Genomic DNA, 20577 nt, shown 5'->3' on the forward strand with positions numbered 1-20577 from the left:
TAAATCATGTTAAGATATGGAAACTGAGTAAGGTTGATTCTGACCCGCGGACTTTCCCACAGGGTCGGTCACTATTTCCTGCAGACAAGTTTGTTTTGGCAGCGGGACATATGAGTTAACATTGGAAGATGGTTCTATGATCGTGGAAGACACCTTTTGTGAGCTGTCGACCGCAACATTTGCTGTACCCCCAAAATGGAGTCAATCGACTCCCTCTATGCCCGATAAGGCCGCATAGCGGTTGTAAACGGGAATAGAACGATCAACCTGCTGTTGAAAAAAGAACCTAGAGCAGCCTTCCTGGTTTTAAAATGGAGGCCTAAACCAATCATTCTGATTTTGAAATGGGGGCCCAGTGTGATTACTCTGAGATTGAAGCAGGGGCCTGATGTTGGTTACAGGGGCCGTTGGTCCTCGAGGATAAAAGTAAGTCAAATCACGTGCAGTGATTACATTACTGCCATTTTGGGGAAACCAGTTTACAATATGACTAACTGCTCTCTCATCTCTGAAATGTATTATTATAATATCACCCTTTATATCCTTTATTCTTTGTCCCAAAAAGGGAAGACGCCTAACATGTAAGATTTTGCCATTTATGTTTTGTGGTAACGGACGATTCTGTCTGAGCCAAAATATAACTTTATTTCTCAGTTGGTAGAGAGCTTCTCTGCTACCCTCCTCTAAAGGTGGCACTCCGGTAAGAACCACCACATACGGAACTGCTTCCGGAGGCAATTCCACTATAAGCCTCTTAGATGGCATTGCCCTCGCAGCATTTTCATGGCTTTTCAGTTTTGGGGAATTTAATTTTGGGGCATTTTGTGGGAGATTAGATTTTCCACCTACTTGAGCCTCCTTATCTTTATTTTTGGTAGTTAACCCTGTTGTTTTGGGAGGGATTAATTTCGGCGGTTTTGTTTTAGCTAAATTAGTAGTTTTTGTTTCTTTTTGAGCGATGGTATTTGGGGCTAAACCAGAAGTTGGGGGCGCTGGTGTGGACTTTAATAAGTCCTTAGTAGCCCCTTTAATCTCCCCGATAGCTTGTTCCAGATTTCCCAATTGTTGGGCTATTCTTTTTAGCCTCTCTGCTAATGGCAATATAAGTGATCTGATTAAGTGTTCCATACTGCCCAGTAGATCAGTGGTGGATGAGTCTTTTATTGGGACGTGTGGTGGGGTGACTACTATAGGTGTTAGGGGTGCGTTGGGTGAGGAGCTTTTAGCGTTCCCAACATTTTTATGGATATTCTTGTTTTTCTGTGGACCACTTCCCCTCTTTCTCCTTTTTTCGGGGGTGGTCCTTGGGCTTGAGGGGTTTTGAGAGTTTTCTTTGATTTTTGAACAGACTTCACTTTTTGAACAGGCTTTGCTTGTGGTAACGGAGTATCCAGCAGAACTTCTACCTCCGGGATCCAATTACAAGAAGAGGCTGAGACATTTATGATCGGGTCGTTAGTTTCAGCTAGTGGAGGGGACCTTTCCTACAAAAGTAGGGGGATACTGTCACTGAAGATACCTCACAACCCTCCATTTCGCAATATGTGCTCGGAACGGGTGAGATAGCTAGCTGTAACGGGCCCAGAGACGAACGCTTGCTCTTAATATGTTCCACTGAGTGGCGTTTCTCGGCCCGTCGCTCTTCGAGTGCGATTTCCCTGTCAGTTTCTGTGGTAACCCTGAAGACATAATTATCAAGTGTACCTCGATTGACTCCTCCGGCCAACAGAGACTTATCTTTGGGAAGAGGCGACGTCATGATAATCACTAATCACTATGGGTACCAAGTTTAAGCATAATAAAAGACTAAAAGTAGTCTCAAACAGGTCGCTAAGTATGCATTTATAACGAAAAACCAAGTAGAGTACTTTAGTGAGTCTGCTTACTCAAACATTGAGGTAAGAAACCTTGTCGTGTGGTGAACGTCAATAAAAAGAGGGGGGGCCCAGCCCGGCCTCTGAGGGCCTAAGAGGGCCCGCCCTTTGCCCGGGCTTCGCCCGGCGTCCCGCGTAGCGGGGGCTACGCCTGTTTTATGCGCCGCCTGGCGCGATGGTGGTGACGTCAGTCCCAGCAGGGGAAGCCGGGATATGCAGTCTGATGTCCCCCTCCACACAGCGGCCTCGGTAAGATGTCAAATGCAGCGGCGGGAGGGAGACAAAGCCGTCCAGCAAGGTTAGGGAGCCCAGAGAGTCTTCAAGCTGCCAGGTAGGAATTTCAGTGCTTGTAGAATAGGGTCGCCCGCTCCGCCGGGGCTACGCCTGTTTTATGCGCCGCTTGGCGCGATGGTGGTGACGTCAGTCCCAGCAGGGGAAGCCGGGATATGCAGTCTGATGTCCCCCTCCACACAGCGGCCGCGGTAAGATGTCAAATGCGGCGGCGGGAGGGAGACAAAGCCATCCAGCAAGGTTAGGGAGCCCAGAGGGTCTTCAAGCTGCCAGATAGGAATTTCAGTGCTTGTAGAATAGGGTCCTGTGTTAAAAAATCTCACTTATATGCTTTATTAGACTGTATTGTTCCACCAGCCATAACAATAAAATTGGCCATGATGTAAGACACACTTAACTATAATTGGTTCACTTTGGTCACTAATGGTGTTGTCAACAAGGAGAATAAATGGATGTCTTAACGTTCATATTTAGAAACTTTAACTTCAGATAAATTTCAATGTAATGTTGTGATCTAATATACAAACATGAAACAGTACTGTGTTTTCTTTTTTAAATATTTTAATGTGGTTAAATAGCAGGATAGTAGCCAGGTATGTAGGAACTGATTCCATCGTACATGTACAGGTAGCGAAGTACAGTGCTGGGCAACATACATTTTAAAGACTTAGCAAACAATTTTTTTAATGTTCTGTTGTAACAAGCATACCCATAATAAACTGTCTATCCCATCCCCCCTGCCCAGTTGCTGCTGTAATAACTATCAGTATAGTGAAACAGACCAATGAACACTGCGGTGCTTAGAAAAAAATGTTCTAGTGGGGAAATCATGACAGTGTGTCAGAGAAAGTTGCTTTAGGGCGCTGCCTTCTGTAGTTATCTAGATGTGTCAAAAATAACTAGTACACAGAAACCGAGAGTGTGTGTGTTGGGGTAGTTAACGGGGCGAGGATTATAAACCAAGCACAGACGTTAAAGCCCTCCACCAAAAAACCCACGTCTGTGCAATAAAATATTTTCTCAGACCTGCTCATTCCTCTGTGTGTAACAGAGTGCTCTCAGAGTGAAACAAAGAGAGCGAGCTCTCTGTCAAACTTACGATAGTCGGAGGAAGTGAACCCTACCAGTACAGTGTGATATTGCATTTTGCTAGAAGCAGAGCCATGCTAAGTAACTTGGTGGAGGGTTTCTCAAATTTACGATAGGGTAATACACCCATAGGAACACTTTGGTCCAATTTCTTAGTAAACGGCCCATCGTGGTCAAAAGCACCTTGAGAACCATCTGACAGTATGAAAGGAGCATGGAGCAAGACCAAAGCATATGAAGCATACGCGAGTTTACGGGTTCTAGTAAGGCAAGAGAAAACTAGGGTGGTGTTCGGTAGAATGGTCAGTAGGAAACAATAAGTAGTGTAGTAAACCCTCCTTAAGGTCTTTATGTGTAAGCGCCATCTCATGCAGGGGGCAGCCAGACAGTCAGCGAGTCACCCATAGGAGCTGTGCAGCTAAATAATAGCCTTCAAAGTCCAGAAGAGCTAATCCACCCAGTCACAGATAGCTTTAAAAGTGGAAAGAGCTACCCAGTGGCACCCAGCCCCTAAATCAGACATGGGACATGCCTGAAGAAGAAATAAGGGATGAGGTGGGGGAAATTTGCAAAATAATACAATAACCGGGATAGCACCACCATCTTCACTAGTGCCAGTTGGCCCATTACAAAAAGCGGAAGAGAAGACCAAAAAGAAAAGTGGGCTCAGAGGACTGTGCCACTGTGCCCAGATTTCCATCCAGCAACTCAGTGGGGGAATGGCAGATATTAACCCCTAGTTATTGAAAGTTAACCGATTGCTGGTTCAATCTAGAGTCTAATTGCATATAAAGGAGAAAATACTACCTTGTGTTAAAGAAACACTTCTTACATTTTAAAATCTTTATCATTGCTTACATTTTGTTTATGGAAATATTTTGAATATTCTATGTGTACTTTGGCACTCGGGGATGAACTAGATCACGGATTTGGTCTTGGCTCGACTGCAAAACCATTTTAAGACATGGACAGAGTGGGCAATTGCCCAGCATACCCTTTTAAGGGGCCTGGCCCCTGCTCAACTTTCACAAGCACGACCAGCGGACCATTGAACTTACAGAGTTTGCCAGGGTGGGTGAGTGCTGCTTGTTCAACCACTTGACAACGCCTCTTTTCTTTCTCTCCTCTCTGCTGAGTCAACTCCCCAGACACGCAAAACTTTCCAAGTCTCATGGAGGGCCCATCTTGTCTGATTTTAGGACCTGTCCCACCTTGTTCTTCTCTTCTATATTTATCTAGTAATCAGCAACAAACCCTTGACTCAGTTGTTGTGGACTCCCATCTGATCTCGATTTCATCCTCCCCTTTCATTCTCTTTGATTGGTAATCTTGGCTCCCAGTACTGGGGTAAATAAATGTAGAGTCCAGGACCACACTCTAGTGCTGTGATACTATAGACAGGTTGTTCGTACCTAGCATCCTGACAGTTGTGAGACTATCACCCACACCATCTGCTCTGACACATTAATTTTATTTTTAGGTTTAATGTTTACTAGAGGTTGATATGAGCCAGATGTTTTTGTTCAACTTGTCAAACTAGCAGATCGTAACTTACCATATTGCTTCCTAAACTGTTTGCCATGGGTTTTGAAATGTTTAGAAACATACTAAATGTTGCTGTTGCTTTCTGTCCAAGATTGGGTAAGTTAGGGTAGCGGTAATGGCCTTGACACTGTTCTCCATGGCATTCATTTACAATTGAAAGAGGATGTAATGTGCCACCTGAATGCAGCATATCTAGAAGCAATCAAAAAGAGACCATAGTGAATAAATAGTGCTACGTAGAAAATAGTACATCAATGCACAGATATAGTAGGGTATGGTCTCTTCTTGGATGTGTCTGAAATGTTGACCTTTTGGGCAGAATTTTTTGTCCTGAATGTTGGCCCTTTGTCCTGAATTGTTTACAGTCCTGTGCAGAATTGGCCTCCATGCCAGGTGGTCACCTTTCTTGTAGTTTTCCCTTCGCCTCTCTGCTTTCCACTTATTTCACATCATTTACTTGCACTCATGTATTTCTCCTTCCACTAGTTTTTAGGTCGAGCCTGAGCCAGTGCGCAAGCGCTGCTCTGGGGAAGATCTGCTATAGTTCAGTATGTGAGATGCCCTGCCCACTCCCCCACCCATATTTTTCATTGGCTTGTCTTTGTCCTTTGTAAATGCTGGTATCTGATTCCTTAATAGGCTTGTTAATCCCTCCTTCGTACAGCCATGTCATCATTTGTAACCTCCCATGGCTACTGGACCCTTTACTTGGTAGTTACACAGTACCTGTACTATTTCCTTTATAGCGTTTTTCTTATGTTAGGCACAATGACGTGCTTCGCTTTACATTCAGCATGCTGTGCATGCTTTCACATCTGCAGGTGCCATTGTTCCCTCTCCCTCCACTATCCCTTCTCCACTCCTCCATTAATGCCCTTTGTGTGCCTTGTTTTTTTCCACGGGACGCAGTATCCACTTTATAGTGTTCGAGTTGTTTATTTAAATATTATTCTCTATATTGGGCAGCCCTCTCAATCTCTGCCTCTGCAGCACACACTGCGCTACGTAAACACCGGCTGGAGCCAGTGCTCCTACTCAACATCCGCCTTCATCACTTTCAGGCACTCAGCCGGCCACGGACGAGGGGGATGAGGAAGGATCTGTAAACTTCCCAAGGACGCAAGTAAGGTAAGCACTCCCCATACATTAACTCAGAATTGTTGTGTGTTTGATTAAATAGCAGTAATTTGTAGTATTGAAAAGCTGTTCGCGTTTGCTCCTCTTCATTAGCTTGTCGACGAATTTGCATGTCCTAACTATACATTACTTTACTCAGCGGCACTAGGACAGTGTTTCACTGCTCTTCTTTTGTTCACAGCGAGTTGTGGCTGCTGAGAGTTCATCATGCATGTTCTTCTTCATTAGCTGAGCGCGCGCCCACATGTTACATTTTATTTCTAAGTGTGACTGGTGCCCACAGGTCTTTCTTTAGTTCACGGCTTGGCTGTGGGGATGGTTTAATTTTATCTTGACCCTGTTGCTACACACCGACGTTTTATTTGTCCTCGCCATACTCGGTCGGCTTCTCATCTGGTCAGACTCCATTCCGGACTTTCTCCCTGCCCCTCTGTGCTGGGGGCGGCGTCTCCAGCTGTCTGGGGGCACGTGTGCCTTTGTCTGCTGGAGAGGAGCAGCCAATGAGTGTGGAGTACCGGAACCCTTATCCCTTTACTGACTACCACAGCAGCCCCCAGACCTATGGACCGTACTGCTTTTAATCTGGCTTGATCCTCCAACCCCCATAGGCTGCGGCCAGGCCTCGGAGAGGAAATGCCAAGGAGAGGAAGCTCCACCGGGATCTTCTTGCGCCAGGTCCAAGGATCCAGGCATATGTTGCGGGCGGGAATGGGGAGGCATTAATGGGAGCTGTTGCACTTTCCTGATAAAAAACATATTTTGTCTAACTATTAATGAGGACCTCAATAACAACATTTCACGGGCCTTGTTTGCTTAAAATAAACACCTAGATACACCAAAGGGCACGTGCCAAAGGGTTTTGCCAAGAAAAATACTTTATTTCTCACTGAGCTGATAATCTCTCACGGCGTCTGCTGTTTGCTGAGTTAGCAAGGACTCCGTACTAAATAATGTGCTCCGTGCCCCTTGTGCCCTCACTCACTCCTCCGAGGCCACAGTTCTCAGCATCCCAAAGTGGAGAGAAAAATGACGGCCTTGAGTTCACGCTGAGGCCGGGGAAGGAACAGGCTGCTTGTAAACAAGTGGGGGGGCTAGAGAGTTCAGAGGTGCTCAGACGACTCAAGATATAAAAGGTCGGTGGAGAGATATATCAAAGTATAAAATAATCCATTTTGCCTGACCTTTTTCCAGTTTCTTCCTCCCTTCCACACTCTCTGAAGCCTCCTTGTCCGCGTTCAATCCTGTTTTCTTCCCTCCTTGTATGTCTAATCTCAAACTTCTATTTCCCAGGCCCCATCTCTCACCACTATTTCTCTTTGCGCCTCACTTTTGCTGTTTATTTGAAGGGAAAGTGTTTGTTTGGCAAATGCCAGCGGTGCCATTGTTCATATAAAGATATCAAGCAGAATACTCAGAGCTAGGATTACTTTTCACAAACACAAAGGCATTTTTGCATCTCTGTGCTTCATTTGTTGTCTCTCTTTTCTCCTTTCCCTTTCTATCTGTACTAACTTCCTTTCTTTACCTCCTACACCCCATTCAGTTTCCTGTTTATGAGTGTAGTGCCAACCGTGTAGTGCCTAGGTCCGAAATAACATTCCGAAATGTAGCGTGTTTAGTGAGTCTTTAGGACACACACACTATGGCCTTATGTCTCTACTTCATATGGGTTAGCCGTTATTGAACGCAGTGGCTTCAGGGCGTTGGAGCCAGATTGGGGCGGGTGTCTCAGTACTGTTATGAATGTGCACATCCTGTAGGGGTGTTGGTCGGCCTGCCCTGTACCCTTAGTGTCCTATACGGATCCATGTGGTGCATTATTCATCCACGTTCTCCGGAGGGTCCATTTGACTCAGAGGCCCCCCTTTATTTAATGAAATCTGAACATCCGGCCTCAGAGTCTGTAAATTGCAGTCTGGCGCTGTGCCATTCGCCTGATCTCTTGACCTTGTTCTTCGAAGGATTCAATTTCTTTAAAACGTAGTCCTTCTAGAATGTGAGGCTGACGGCACTCGATGACTGGCAGTTGCAGCTGTCTTGTCGAGAGGGTCGGACACCAGGTTGTGCTTTCAGTAAAGTACTTACCTTTACTTGCTCGCTCTGAGTCTTCTTCATCCACCTTTCATCTTAACAACACCCCTCCCTTCTCTCACAGTTTCACCCTCACAGACACACACTCTTGCTAAATCTTTCTCAAGCACAGCCTCAGCTTGTCCTATCAGATACATTCCAGATCAGTGACCCTCAACATTTTGAACAGGTGAATGATAATAATTCCGTTCTCCATTCTCCTCTTACATATGTTGCTTTAGGCAACCCCCAACTTTGAGAAGAACTCCATGTTAAAGAACAGTAGATGTTATACTGCCCAGTAGAAAGTGCTGCATGGCTAAACACTTATAAGGTCCCAAAGGCGAGACCGATTGCAAATGCTTGTTTCAATTCCTTTAACATCCTCGCGGTCTCGCTGTTCTTATTCATTTAAAGTTGAACTTGCTGTGTTCCGCTCACACATCTTCTTGATTCAGCTTGATAATCAAACGCAGCACGAGCAACACGGTGGCTATTTACGAGCCTTTCAGAAGACTGGCCATACAGTCACAACTGAACAGCTGACAATAGAAACTGAAATCGTTTGGCATAGCACATCTGAAGCTTCCGGTTAGTTGCCAATTCACTTAAAAGGTGGGTGTATTTGCCGGCATCTATGCAGTCTTGGCAACCACCAATAAGAGATAACAGGCTAATCCAACGCCCTCGTCCGACGACTCCTCACTTGCATCACCTGGGTACCTATTACTCCGTGTTTTGGACCGGGAGGCAGCAGAAGCCTAGGTGACCTACCCGGCAGCAGACAGGGTGTCACTCGCTGCCCAGTGGTGCGCGACTAGTCCATCCACCTCACCGGATATCCAGCTCTCGATGGCAGGCGAACCCGCTGACTTAATAGGAGAACTGTTCGGTCATATGCCATGCGGATTTAACAGCCATTCAGCGCTTCAGAATTCTGTATAACGCGCTAGGATTGGATTGGATCAAACGCTCCCATCGCAGTACGCCCTGCCCACAGACCGAGCTAAGAATCTATTGAGCGGTCCGATTGGTTGTTACGTGACCCGGAAATCTTAACATTACGGACCAATCATATACGTTTAAAAAAAAAATCCGCTATGGTTGACGGACGAGAGGCTGATTTCATGGACGGTCAAGAGTAGTGCATAGGCGGTCACTGTTTTACACCGTCGTAGAATAATCCGTTGATTTGGATCCGATATTGGGACGTTCATTTAGTGAAAGAATATTGTCTTAACATGGCTGCGGAAGTGACAGGGAAGCTCTCCAAGAATCTGCTGCGGATGAAAGTGAGTAGACCGCATAAACGAGTAGTGTGACTGGCCGGTGGAACATGATATACTGGAGGTTATACGCGGAGGAAATGTTTTCATGTAAGCAATGGTACAGAGGGAGTTTCTTCGGAGAGCATAAAGGGGAGCGTAGAGAGAAAAGCACATCGGAGGAATCCCGTAAATGTGAGGGATATCGTGGACGCAACTGTTACGGTCAACACGTGTTTAAAGACACCTTGAACCTACGGGTGCAAGTATCTTTATGTATTTTTGTAGTGTGGACGAGGACCAGGGCTTTAAATGTGATGAAATGAGTGTGTGTGAGTGGGAGGGCGGGGGGAAGGGGGTTCCTAAAAGGGCTGTCTCTTAAATAAACAGTAGACAACATTTCAGTGATTCCTTTAGTGTGTCACCGGACCGGTATTTTGGTTCCTCTATGAGCTTTCTGTTATTGCATTATGATATATAAGCTAACAAGTCACGGCATATCTAAAACCAGACAGGACTGTTGGCTCTCTCAATGCTGAATAAATAGTTAAATGAGCAGCAAGAAAGATTTTGTAAATACGTTGAAAATATTTCAATTTTGAAATTGTGAGGCTGTGAATTAAACTTTACTGAGACCAGGGAAAATCTCTGGTCTATTAGTTTGGACTCTCACAATGCTTTATTAAAACACGAGGGCCAGCAATAGTCGTCATGCTATATACTGTGACATCGGTGCAAGATAGAGGACAGTAATGTAAGCAGAATCTAGATTAGCATAATTTCAGTTTATAATGCTTTTAATATGAAAGAAGAAAAATGTTTCCCACAACGTTATGTTCACTTTGTTATATATGTACGCCCTATTTCTCTCCATATCTCGTCCATAAACATTTATTTTACTCATTTATTTCGCCTCATTTATTTCCTTTTCAGCATTCTCTTTTGACACTTTCCTGAATGCACTTCCTTGCGTCTTTCACTTTCTCGCGTTTCTCTCACTACACTCCCCCAAAACACACCGCACCAATGCACTTGTACGCACTGTTTTTTTTTACTTTCACCTTGTTAATATTTTGACAACTGTACCTCATGTATACCCATTTGACCAGGATCATAGTTCAAATTGGAATACATGACCATTGCTCTGTGCAGTCTACAGAGAGGTCAAGGGTTGGATGACCATGTGTTCTGAACACTTTTTTAATCCACTGACATGTTACAGGAAATAATGCCACTCATTAATAAATCAATGGCACTTTTGTATTGAATCTACTTTGGATTCTTTTCCCAGGGTCACGAAACCTCAATAAAAGACCTTTCTGGAGATGTAAGATCCTCAGTACTTGCAGTCCATTGCAATGGAGAAGGCCCAGAAAGATAGCTTTGGTCGTCAGAATGCCTACAATCTGCCACAAGTTTGTATGGAGCTCTGCTCCTAAATAAGGGCCCGCCTCGGCGCCTATATATGTTGTTCTAGTAGTTGGATTTTTGATGGCACAGAATCTATGCAGAACTTTTGAATCTCCACCTGCCTTTAACAGGTTCAGGACTGATGTCTTCTCATGGATTAAGAAACCTAGTTCCTTGGGAGAGGTACTGGACATAGGAGGCGAAGCAGCAGTTCTTGTTACATGAGAATCATGTTGTCCAGATAAATGATCATGCTTCCACTTTTTTCCTGCAAATAATTTGTCACCAGTTTCTTCGACTTCGAAGAGGATCATGGGGTCTCTGACTGGCCATAGGGGAGCAAAGTACATGTTTATACCTGGAGACCACTGAAATTGGAGAAAACTGCAATAGGAAGTAAAATAAGGGTTCCTAAGTGTTTTTGTGGTACGTGTGAACTAACCAGTCTGTTTTACTTAACAAATAACTTCCATTTTGATGGATGATTGCTCAGCGGCATTACAGGAGGAGTTGCTATGTCTGATGTGGCTTCATGGCCTGCTGAGGGAGTGGGGGCTGGAGCTTAGTGTGAGCGGTCCAGCTTGAACTAATGGCTGTTGGAACTTTGTGAGGCACTGCCTGTGGAAAAGCAGTGTTGGCCCTGCTGGGTCTCACACGGAGTGGCTGCTAATTCCATTACAGGACCGGAGGCTTTGTATTATGCTTCTCTTTCTTTTATTTGTTACTCGCAGTAGCCAATGAAAACGGTTTGTATGCAAATAAAACTACTTTTCCCATGATGCTTGTCCATACATCACATCCTGCACAGCCCTATAAGAGCCACTGCATCCTGTTTCTCTTCCTCTTTCTTTGCTGCTCACGCAGGAAGTTAAGTGCTCGAGATCTATATAATTTGCCTTCTTTGATCGTTAATTGATTTGTGATGATTATGTTTGTATGGCTATGCTTACACGTAGATCGTGCTATGTTTAAAACTCTGCTGTTTTGTGTTTGTAAGCGCACTTTGCTAAGTAATTCTGGTTCATCCGCGCGTATCGCGCTACTGCTTCAAGCCTCATTTGCACTAGCATCACAATAATCTCCACTAATATTGTCTTTACGCTAGCGCATGCATCGCACTGCGTTTAAACATTCTGGTGTTGCGCTTGTATCGTATGCATCACGCTGATTTCCCGCTGGCCTTCTACTACCTTCAGGCATGCGGATGAGCTCCAGCCGGGAGCGATAACTTCAAGAGACTCTCGCTGAGAGCAGAGCTAAGGCGTCATGCGGGCTGGCCCCGGGCTCATAATGATTCACCCGCTGAACTAGTATGCTTAATGTCAGTTGTGTTAGTGCTCTTAGTTGTCCCCCCTTTTAAAGCCTACATATTTCTTTTAATGCGACTGTGCCGAATTGATTTGGCCGCTCACGGGAGCGCGCAAAGGCCCTTCTCCCGCTTCCGGCGGGCGCCAGTGATGTTTAAGACTTCCAGCCTCAGAAATATTGGAAAGCCTCCCGTGCTACTGCAATATTGCACTGCCTTTGGCGGCATATTTTTAGGTGTTTCAGGTGTTCTTTGTGTCTGCTCCTCGCTAGGCGGGTACCGCATTCTCGTACTGCGGCCCACGTGGCCGGACTTCATTTTGGAAACACGTAGTATAGCGGCTAGCGCTGCCTCCTTTAGAATTGTAAGTACGGTGTATGTCTGGTGTCGACATCTCTGCTATTCGTATTACGATAGCGCTCTCTCAGCTCGATATCCACTCTTTTGATGACTTATCCTATTTATTTAAAAGTATTCATATGTATTATACCTTTTACAATAAAGGCCTGAAGGATCTCTGTTATGATATGTATTCATATGTATTTATATTTTTTTACAGTAAATAATTTGCGTCTCTGTTATATATATTAATATGTATTTATACCTGTTATAGTAAGGCCCTAGCAACTCTGTGTTCTCTACTGTTCCCTTAGTTTCTCATGCCTATTAAGCGTTCCCGCCAGGAATTGTTTTCGCCCGCGGGCGAGATAATTGAAATGTTCCTTGACCTGTTGGGTTTTAGCAATGTGCGCATAAAGTTGCAATACCTGCGTAATTTGCATTATAGGCCACATGCCTCAACTGCCTAGTAGATGAATATGCGTCATAACACAAAACGGTTAACCCTTCCGGTTACACAACATGAAGACGCTCCAGTGGGAGTGGAGATAGCGTGCTCTCATCTTACATATTGAGATGCTCTACTTACATTGCCGGAACGAACCCTGGTGCATTCTTTAAGACTGTGGGCCTTTACCTGCTGCCATCAGCCCTGCTGACGCTTCCCCCCCTCCGCCGGCTCCCCTGGTTATCGGGAGCGGCCGCAGAGAGGGGGAGGCTGAAAACTACAAGCCCCAGCAGCCCTCACTAAGTCCACGCCCACAAACGCGCCCGGAGGCGCTTTAAAACAGTGTGCTGCCTTGCGGGACGCGCGCGGGCCGGGCCGGGCGGGCCGTCTGTGGCCGTCTGTGGCCGTCTGTGGCCGTCCGGGGCTGGCCAGGGTTGGGCTGGGCCCACTCTCTGACTCTGACTCCTCTGGACACCTGATTTGGACACTACAGTAAGACACTTTATCTATAATTTGGTGCGATTTTGTAGATACCTTATACTGTGTCTTCAAGCACAGCACTGTATGTTAGTCTGTTAGTTTTTGGAGTGTCCTTCTGTGCTCATTGACTACATAACTAGCATGTCCTCCCGCCTTTCTAAGGGTAGACCCTCCCTAGTGGGAGGGTCAGTCAGATGGACTCTGGATAATTTTATTACAAGAGCAACCTCCGTCCTAGAAAGGGAGATAATTCTAGCGGAACAACGCTTGTCCGCAGAACATCTCAGCAACAAGCGTTCGTCCCTGGGCTCAATACAGCAGGCAACTACACCAGTTACCACCAGACAAGTAGATAGTTCAGCCTACAACTCTACAAGTGACAGCAGCATTCCCCGACTTTAGCAAGATAGGTCACCCTCAAATAATACACACACTAACCAAAGTTTGGATATTTCTAGTTCTCCCTCCAACTTTACCTCAGCTGTGGTTGTTTTATCAGGAGATTCCACGCAAAAGGCAAAGACCCCACAACCTGAGGCTCAGGAACCCACAAAAAAAAGATCAGTTCAAGGACCTCCGATGAAAAAAAGGATGAGGGGGAGGGGGGGGGGGAGGAGTTCTCACAGCAACTGTGGAAAAACAACACAAAATCAGAAGGGCCCATCAAAAGACTCTCCTGTAACACCTAGATCTGTCCAATCTGAACAAAAGTCGATGACAGACTTGCCAATTAAGGACCTACTAAGAAACATAGAACAATTCCTGAGATCATTATTACTGCCACTAATCAAGAGAATGAAGAGAGTAGGGGAACAACTGGGGACACTAGAAAAAGCACTTGGAAAAAACACTGACTTAATTGAGAATCTTTCAACACCTACCACAGCACACCAGTCTAATGCCATTCACACTAAATCAAACACACATACGGCAGCCGCCCCAATTAAGAAAGGCAGTGAAAGAGACCCTCCCCCTGCCAAAAACAAGGCACAGAGGCAGATAGAAACAACAGGGACAAAGAACAAAGAGAGAGAAGCTGGAGCACAACTATATGCTCCAAAGCCCAGCTATACTAACACATCTATAACCCCTCCCCCGGGTCGGATGAATGGGGGGAAAAAAGGTACAAATAGATCTACCACCAGAAGCAGCCCCATTTGCTGTGATACTAGCAGGGGTACCAGTTCTAGAGAATGGGGCGAAAGAAGGTTACCACCAACTAAAGAATAAAGTGGTATTTTGGCTACCACAAAACAGACCACTACCCCTAAACATTAAAGGAGAAATCCTCAATGTAAGACGGTTAGATTGGGTGGGACACAGACCAAAAAACACCCAGGGAGATCTAATCATTATCAATTTTAGCGATCACAGGGCAGTTTCCCACATCACCGATTGGTTTCAAGAAAAAGGGACCAATGGTATCACACCGTATGATCTGACATACTTCTACCCCAGGGCTCAGCTGAGTAACCCCATGATTCCCCGAGTTCCGCCTTTATTTAACATGCAAGGGCACACCTTCAACATCCCCACCTATTACCGTTTCGTCCCCCTCTCGGGGTTGGAGGGAGTAGATTGACTTGCTTCACCAAAGGATCTGAAGAGAACTATAGACACTAACCCTAAAGGAACATACATTAACAAAGTCCCCTCTGAAAAAAGCATAGGATATCCTAAGCCCGTACAAGCATTAGAGCATGACTTAGACTTATTGGATGAGGTCGCGGGATTCAGTAGAAAAGAAGACATTGCCACTTTAAAACAGAGTATTGATGACCCCAAGCCCATAGATGTATTAGAACAAGATGCAGACCCCGCAGACAGGGACACAGGCCACCATCTGTTGCCCCCTCTTCTAGGGTTACCAAATTCACTTAACGCAGAATTAGCTCAAATATTACCATCAGCTACCGAGGGGTGTAATAGCATGGGAAATAACACTCAACTGGATATTCTATTCTGGAATATCGCAGGACAGCGCTCTAAAATAACAAATGATGTTTGGCTTGATTTTACCTATAGGTTTAAAATATTATGCTTCCAGGAGACATGGGCCGTAGAAGAGTACCATATGGAAGGTTATAAAACCTACTTCTCACCAGTCCAAAGAAGTGCCTCAGGGTGAGCAAGGGGAGGTTTAACGATTTACATTTCAAATTTATTACATGCACTTGAAATAAAACCCATCACAATGGAATCCAATTTCCAGGTCCTTTACATCCGTTTAAATAAAATAGATACCTACCTCTTGGTAAATTTTTATAACAATCTTTCGGAGGGTGAATCAACAAGCTTAACAACCCTTATTGGCTCATTATTATTATTATCTAAAATAAGGAGGATACCAACAAACGTCATAACAATCTGGGGCCGAGATTTTAACTTGGGTCCATGCGAGGACAGCAACAGAAATACCTGTGGCATCCACGATGAGAGTAACAACCCAATTCTACACTTTAGACACATGACCCTAGGTAGCCGTTTAAACGAAATCATGTTTGAACTAGACCTGGCAATAGCAAAGAAACCCACTACCACAGATACAGTGATGGCTGCCACTTTTCATGGGCGGGCCTTTCAAAGTTCCATTGATCATATACTTGTCTCCAATGGACTTAGAAACACAGACACATTACTAACCATACATACAACTGCGCTGAGCGACCATTAAGCCCTTAGCGTTGGTCTGCCGATGGCACAAAATTTTAATTTTAGCTTTGCTAGAACCTTAACACAAAACAACTTGTCATTCGCAAGGCTTAATGGATACTCGCTAAAATGGGGAAAGATTGACCCCATAGAAACCACTCAAACAGTGAAAGCAAACACCTTCCTCCCCATCCAGAAATGTCTGGATTTGGATACACCAGACGCCGAGGTTATAGCTAACTTCGGTGAGGTGGTAAAAGCAATAAATAAAGCACTGTGGGTAAAAGGTAGTCGAACAGCAAGGAAGAAGGGTTGGTTTGATCACAGTTGCACGGTAGCCTATTCAAAGCTGAAACAGGCCTTGCGGAAGACAGACCGGGTCCCTCACGAGATCACTAGTTTAAGAAAAATATATAACTCTGCAATAAAGACTAGAAAAGCAGAGTTAAAGCAGCAACTCTGAGACCAACTTCATGGGAGCTGCACATACAAGAACAGTGCAGCCTTCTGGTTAGTAGTCAAGTCCCCTTTTTTGAATAACGATGCAGATTTACCAAGATTAGAGGTAACCATTGATGAAAAAGAATGGGTAGCACACTTCTTTAAGATCTTTTCTAGTGCGACCAAGGTCGTAAACACCCATGAAGCAAAACCCCATGTTCAGGCTCCCACCCCCTATCCCATTAATTTGGTATTTACAGTAGATCAGGTAGCTCAAGCCTTGAAAGTAAGTAAGAGTGGGAAGGCCCCAGGCCCAGATGTGGCTTGTAGATTTTTTTTAAAGCTCAGATGAAACTTTGGGCCCCTCTCTTGACTAGGGTTTTGAATGCATCATGTGTGGTAGGTCTCATGAAGTCATGGTCCAAGTCAATTTTGGTCCCTATTTTCAAAAAAGGGGACCGAGGGTCGGTAACTTGTTATCGTCCTATCTACCTCTTAGACTCCCTTGGCAAAGTGGCGGGCCGTGTAATCCTTGAGTACCTACAAGAATGGGCAGAGGAGGATAGGGTTATATCAGATCTCCAATACGGGTTCCGCGAGGGACTGGGGACCATTGACCAAGCCCTTAACCGATCACTTTTGATAGATAAATATGTTAATATTAAAGGAGGAGCGCTTTATATGGTCTACGTGGACTTATCAGCCGCGTTTGACTGCGTTTTTATCATGCCAAACTGTGGTCTGTCCTCGCTGAGATGGGGGTCCAACTAAACCTGGTAACCTTCCTAAGGGAATTATATTCAGATGCGACTGCAAGGGTGAGGTATGGGCTTGGGGGAGAGTTAACTGCGCCGTTCAAAGTGGAGAGGGGTGTCAGGCAAGGCTCCGTCCTGGCCCCCTTCCTCTTCACACTTAACACCAACGGTCTGGAGAAGGAAATGCTTAAGGGGTGCCAGGACCTTCCGATAGTAAACAACTGCCCGATCCCCGCGCTGCTTTACGCGGATATACTAGCCCTTACCCCCCTTGAACTTCAAAGGGCACTGAATAGATATGCCGCCTTCATGGCAAGTCTGGGCCTAAATATCAACATCGGAAAAACATTTGTCATGAAGGCAGGGATAGGACATAAACGTAAAAGTACCAGTATATACTTAAACCAGGAAAAACTAGCAACCACACAAAAATACCCCTACCTAGGAGTAATGATTGATGACAAACTTGCTTGGAAACCCGCAATTGAAACCAGGAAACTCCTTTTCATTAGAACCACAGCAGCCCTTGTTAATTTTTCACGGAAATTGGGGAAGAGGTCTCCCATGGAATTGGCTAAGATCTACAAAGCCAAATGTCTCTCGGTGGCATTGTATGGGGCAGGTGTATGGGGCCATGTAGCAACAGACGCCCTACAGAGGGTGGAAAACTTCTTTTTTGTTTTTAGGTACCTCTTATCAGTTCCAAAGAGCACGGCCACTTTTTCATGTCACATAGAGCTGGGACTCTCCCATGTCTCTGATATAGCGAGAATCCAACCACTCTTATTGTGGCGTCGTATTTGGTCATCCGATAAAGCCACACTCTGACAAATGATAATCTCAGACTGTATGGCCATGGAGAACGCTCACAAATCTAGGTGGCTATTATATGTAAAAAAGTTTCTGGCCAACATAGGATGGGAAAAACTGTATCATGTCCCTCTCTTAGTTCGTGAGGTAACAAGGAAAGACTTCCAGGCAAAATGCCTTAACCACCTGGAAGAACTCCGCATTACGAATGAAGTTATGAAACCATTGGGTAGACACATTTTGGGCATCCAAACTACATTTGACATCCAATCTTACCTACAATACCATCAGCTATGAACGCTTTCTTTTGGTAAGGTTTAGGTTAAATTTTTTCCATCGACTAGTTGCCTTCCCAACAAAAAATAATTGGGCAAAAGATCTTCCCCCCTGCCCGTGCCATGACACTTCTAACCAATCTAAAATACACACTATTCTTTTTTGTAAGTTTTATAGTGAGTTTAGAACAATGGGGCTTCGATCATTATTAAAGTCAATAGGGTTTAAAAGATGTCGCCCTGCATTCCTCTTCTTACAATTTCTGGAAGGCGAAAGACTTATCGCAATTGCCAGCCTTCTGAAATGTATTGTCTGTCACAGAAATAACTTAGAATGATTAAAATGGACTAAGAGTTTTAAGGCATCTATTTTTTTGTGAGTTATGTTTTTTCCTTGTTAAAAGAGCTTTCCTCCTCAATACCTAGAGCTATTTGTCATGTTTAAATTTTAAACTAATTGTTCTAATCAAGTATTATAAGATGCAATAACCCTAATGGAAGGAATAGCCTAACAAGGTTGTATTTATTTCCAAATGCGCTGAAATCTTATCAATGTGTGTAAAGATGCATATAATGAAATTATATATATTTTAAATGGTTAAACAGCGCGAATTGATATCCTCGATAATTATTTGGGTCTTCCCCATTTTTATACTGTAATATTGTAATTTTAACTCTATTTTAATTGTATAGACTTATTTTATTGTATATATTTGAAAGGATGTATGCTTTTATGACCTTGCAACTTTAAGCCGAATAAAGCTTGATTGAATTGAATTGAGTTACAAAAAGGGGGTGGGGTCGCACACTACTCACACACCGGCGGAAGTTGCCCCTAAGGACTCTGGTCATTGTAGTAGAGTGTTCGCGATGCATCATCTTTCGATCTTGCTATCTTCGCCATCCCTGGACACGTGTTTCGGGTTTTCAACCCTCGTCAGCAGGGATAGGCAGTGTTCTGGGGTCGCCGATGGCTGCCAATATCTGCCAGGTATAGTACCACTCCGGCGCGTAGGTGCGGGATCCCAGGCTCGTCAGCCCGCTGCTCAAGGGAGCTTTAAGTTACAAAAAGGGGGTGGGGTCGCACACTACTCACACACCGGCGGAAGTTGCCCCTAAGGACTCTGGTCATTGTAGTAGAGTGTTCGCGATGCATCATCTTTCGATCTTGCTATCTTCGCTGTCTTCGCCATCCCTGGACACGTGTTTAGGGTTTTCAACCCTCGTCAGCAGGGATAGGCAGTGTTCTGGGGTCGCCGATGGCTGCCAATATCTGCCAGGTATAGTACCACTCCGGCGCGTAGGTGCGGGATCCCAGGCTCGTCAGCCCGCTGCTCAAGGGAGCTTTAAGTTACAAAAAGGGGGTGGGGTCGCACACTACTCACACACCGGCGGAAGTTGCCCCTAAGGACTCTGGTCATTGTAGTAGAGTGTTCGCGATGCATCATCTTTCGATCTTGCTGTCTACGCCATCCCTGGACACGTGTTTCGGGTTTTCAACCCTCGTCAGCAGGGATAGGCAGTGTTCTGGGGTCGCCGATGGCTGCCAATATCTGCCAGGTATAGTACCACTCCGGCGCGTAGGTGCGGGATCCCAGGCTCGTCAGCCCGCTGCTCAAGGGAGCTTTAAGTTACAAAAAGGATCCCGCACCTACGCGCCGGAGTGATACTATACCTGGCAGATATTGGCAGCCATCGGCGACCCCAGAACACTGCCTATCCCTGCTGACGAGGGTTGATAACCCGAAACACGTGTCCAGGGATGGCGAAGATAGCAAGATCGAAAGATGATGCATCGCGAACACTCTACTACAATGACCAGAGTCCTTAGGGGCAACTTCCGCCGGTGTGTGAGTAGTGTGCGACCCCACCCCTCATTGAATTGAATTGACTCTACACATATTGGCCCAGCTGGACATGAAATCCAAACGCGCCCACGAGAGCAAAGCACCGCGCTGGGGTTCCAGCGTTCCTACTAAGCCACTGTCCGGTAGTGGTTAAGGTATCTTTCTAATACCAAGGGTTACATGTTCAATACAGGTGGGTACTGTATGTTGTTCCGAACTAGTAATTTCACAATGTACGTCCATGTGTATATCAGGGAATACTTCCGTTCATGTTCAGTTTCGTGCTTATCTGCCAAAGGCCTTCCCTAGTGGCTGAGTGTTGAATAGAGCCGATGATGCTCCGGGGGGGCGTAACCCAATCGGGTTCAATTTATACCAGTTTGGATCACGCACTTCACACGCGTTCCCAGTTTGCTCCTAGGCTCCTAATGCCTCATGTTCAGATGGAGCAATTTTTGACTTGCGCCTTTCCCGGCTGTAACAACAGGAGGGCGCTCGGAGTGCGCACACGCTCCTTATAACTAGACATGGCTCTTACGCCCT

General features: G+C 45.2%; 1 protein-coding gene across 1 annotated transcript in view; it reads left to right on the top strand.

Moving 5' to 3' along the window:
• Positions 1-8998: 8998 nt before the first annotated feature.
• Positions 8999-20577, top strand: part of MPHOSPH6 (M-phase phosphoprotein 6) — a 49029-nt gene continuing 37450 nt past the window's right edge. The window contains exon 1 of the mRNA XM_086945883.1: positions 8999-9298. Within this exon, the coding sequence (XP_086802009.1) occupies positions 9248-9298 (51 nt within the window). The 5' untranslated portion in view covers positions 8999-9247. The remainder of the gene's footprint in view (positions 9299-20577) is intronic.

This window comes from Lissotriton vulgaris, chromosome 12 (assembly GCF_964263255.1).
Source record: "Lissotriton vulgaris chromosome 12, aLisVul1.2, whole genome shotgun sequence".
Classification (NCBI taxonomy): Eukaryota; Metazoa; Chordata; class Amphibia; order Caudata; family Salamandridae; genus Lissotriton; species Lissotriton vulgaris.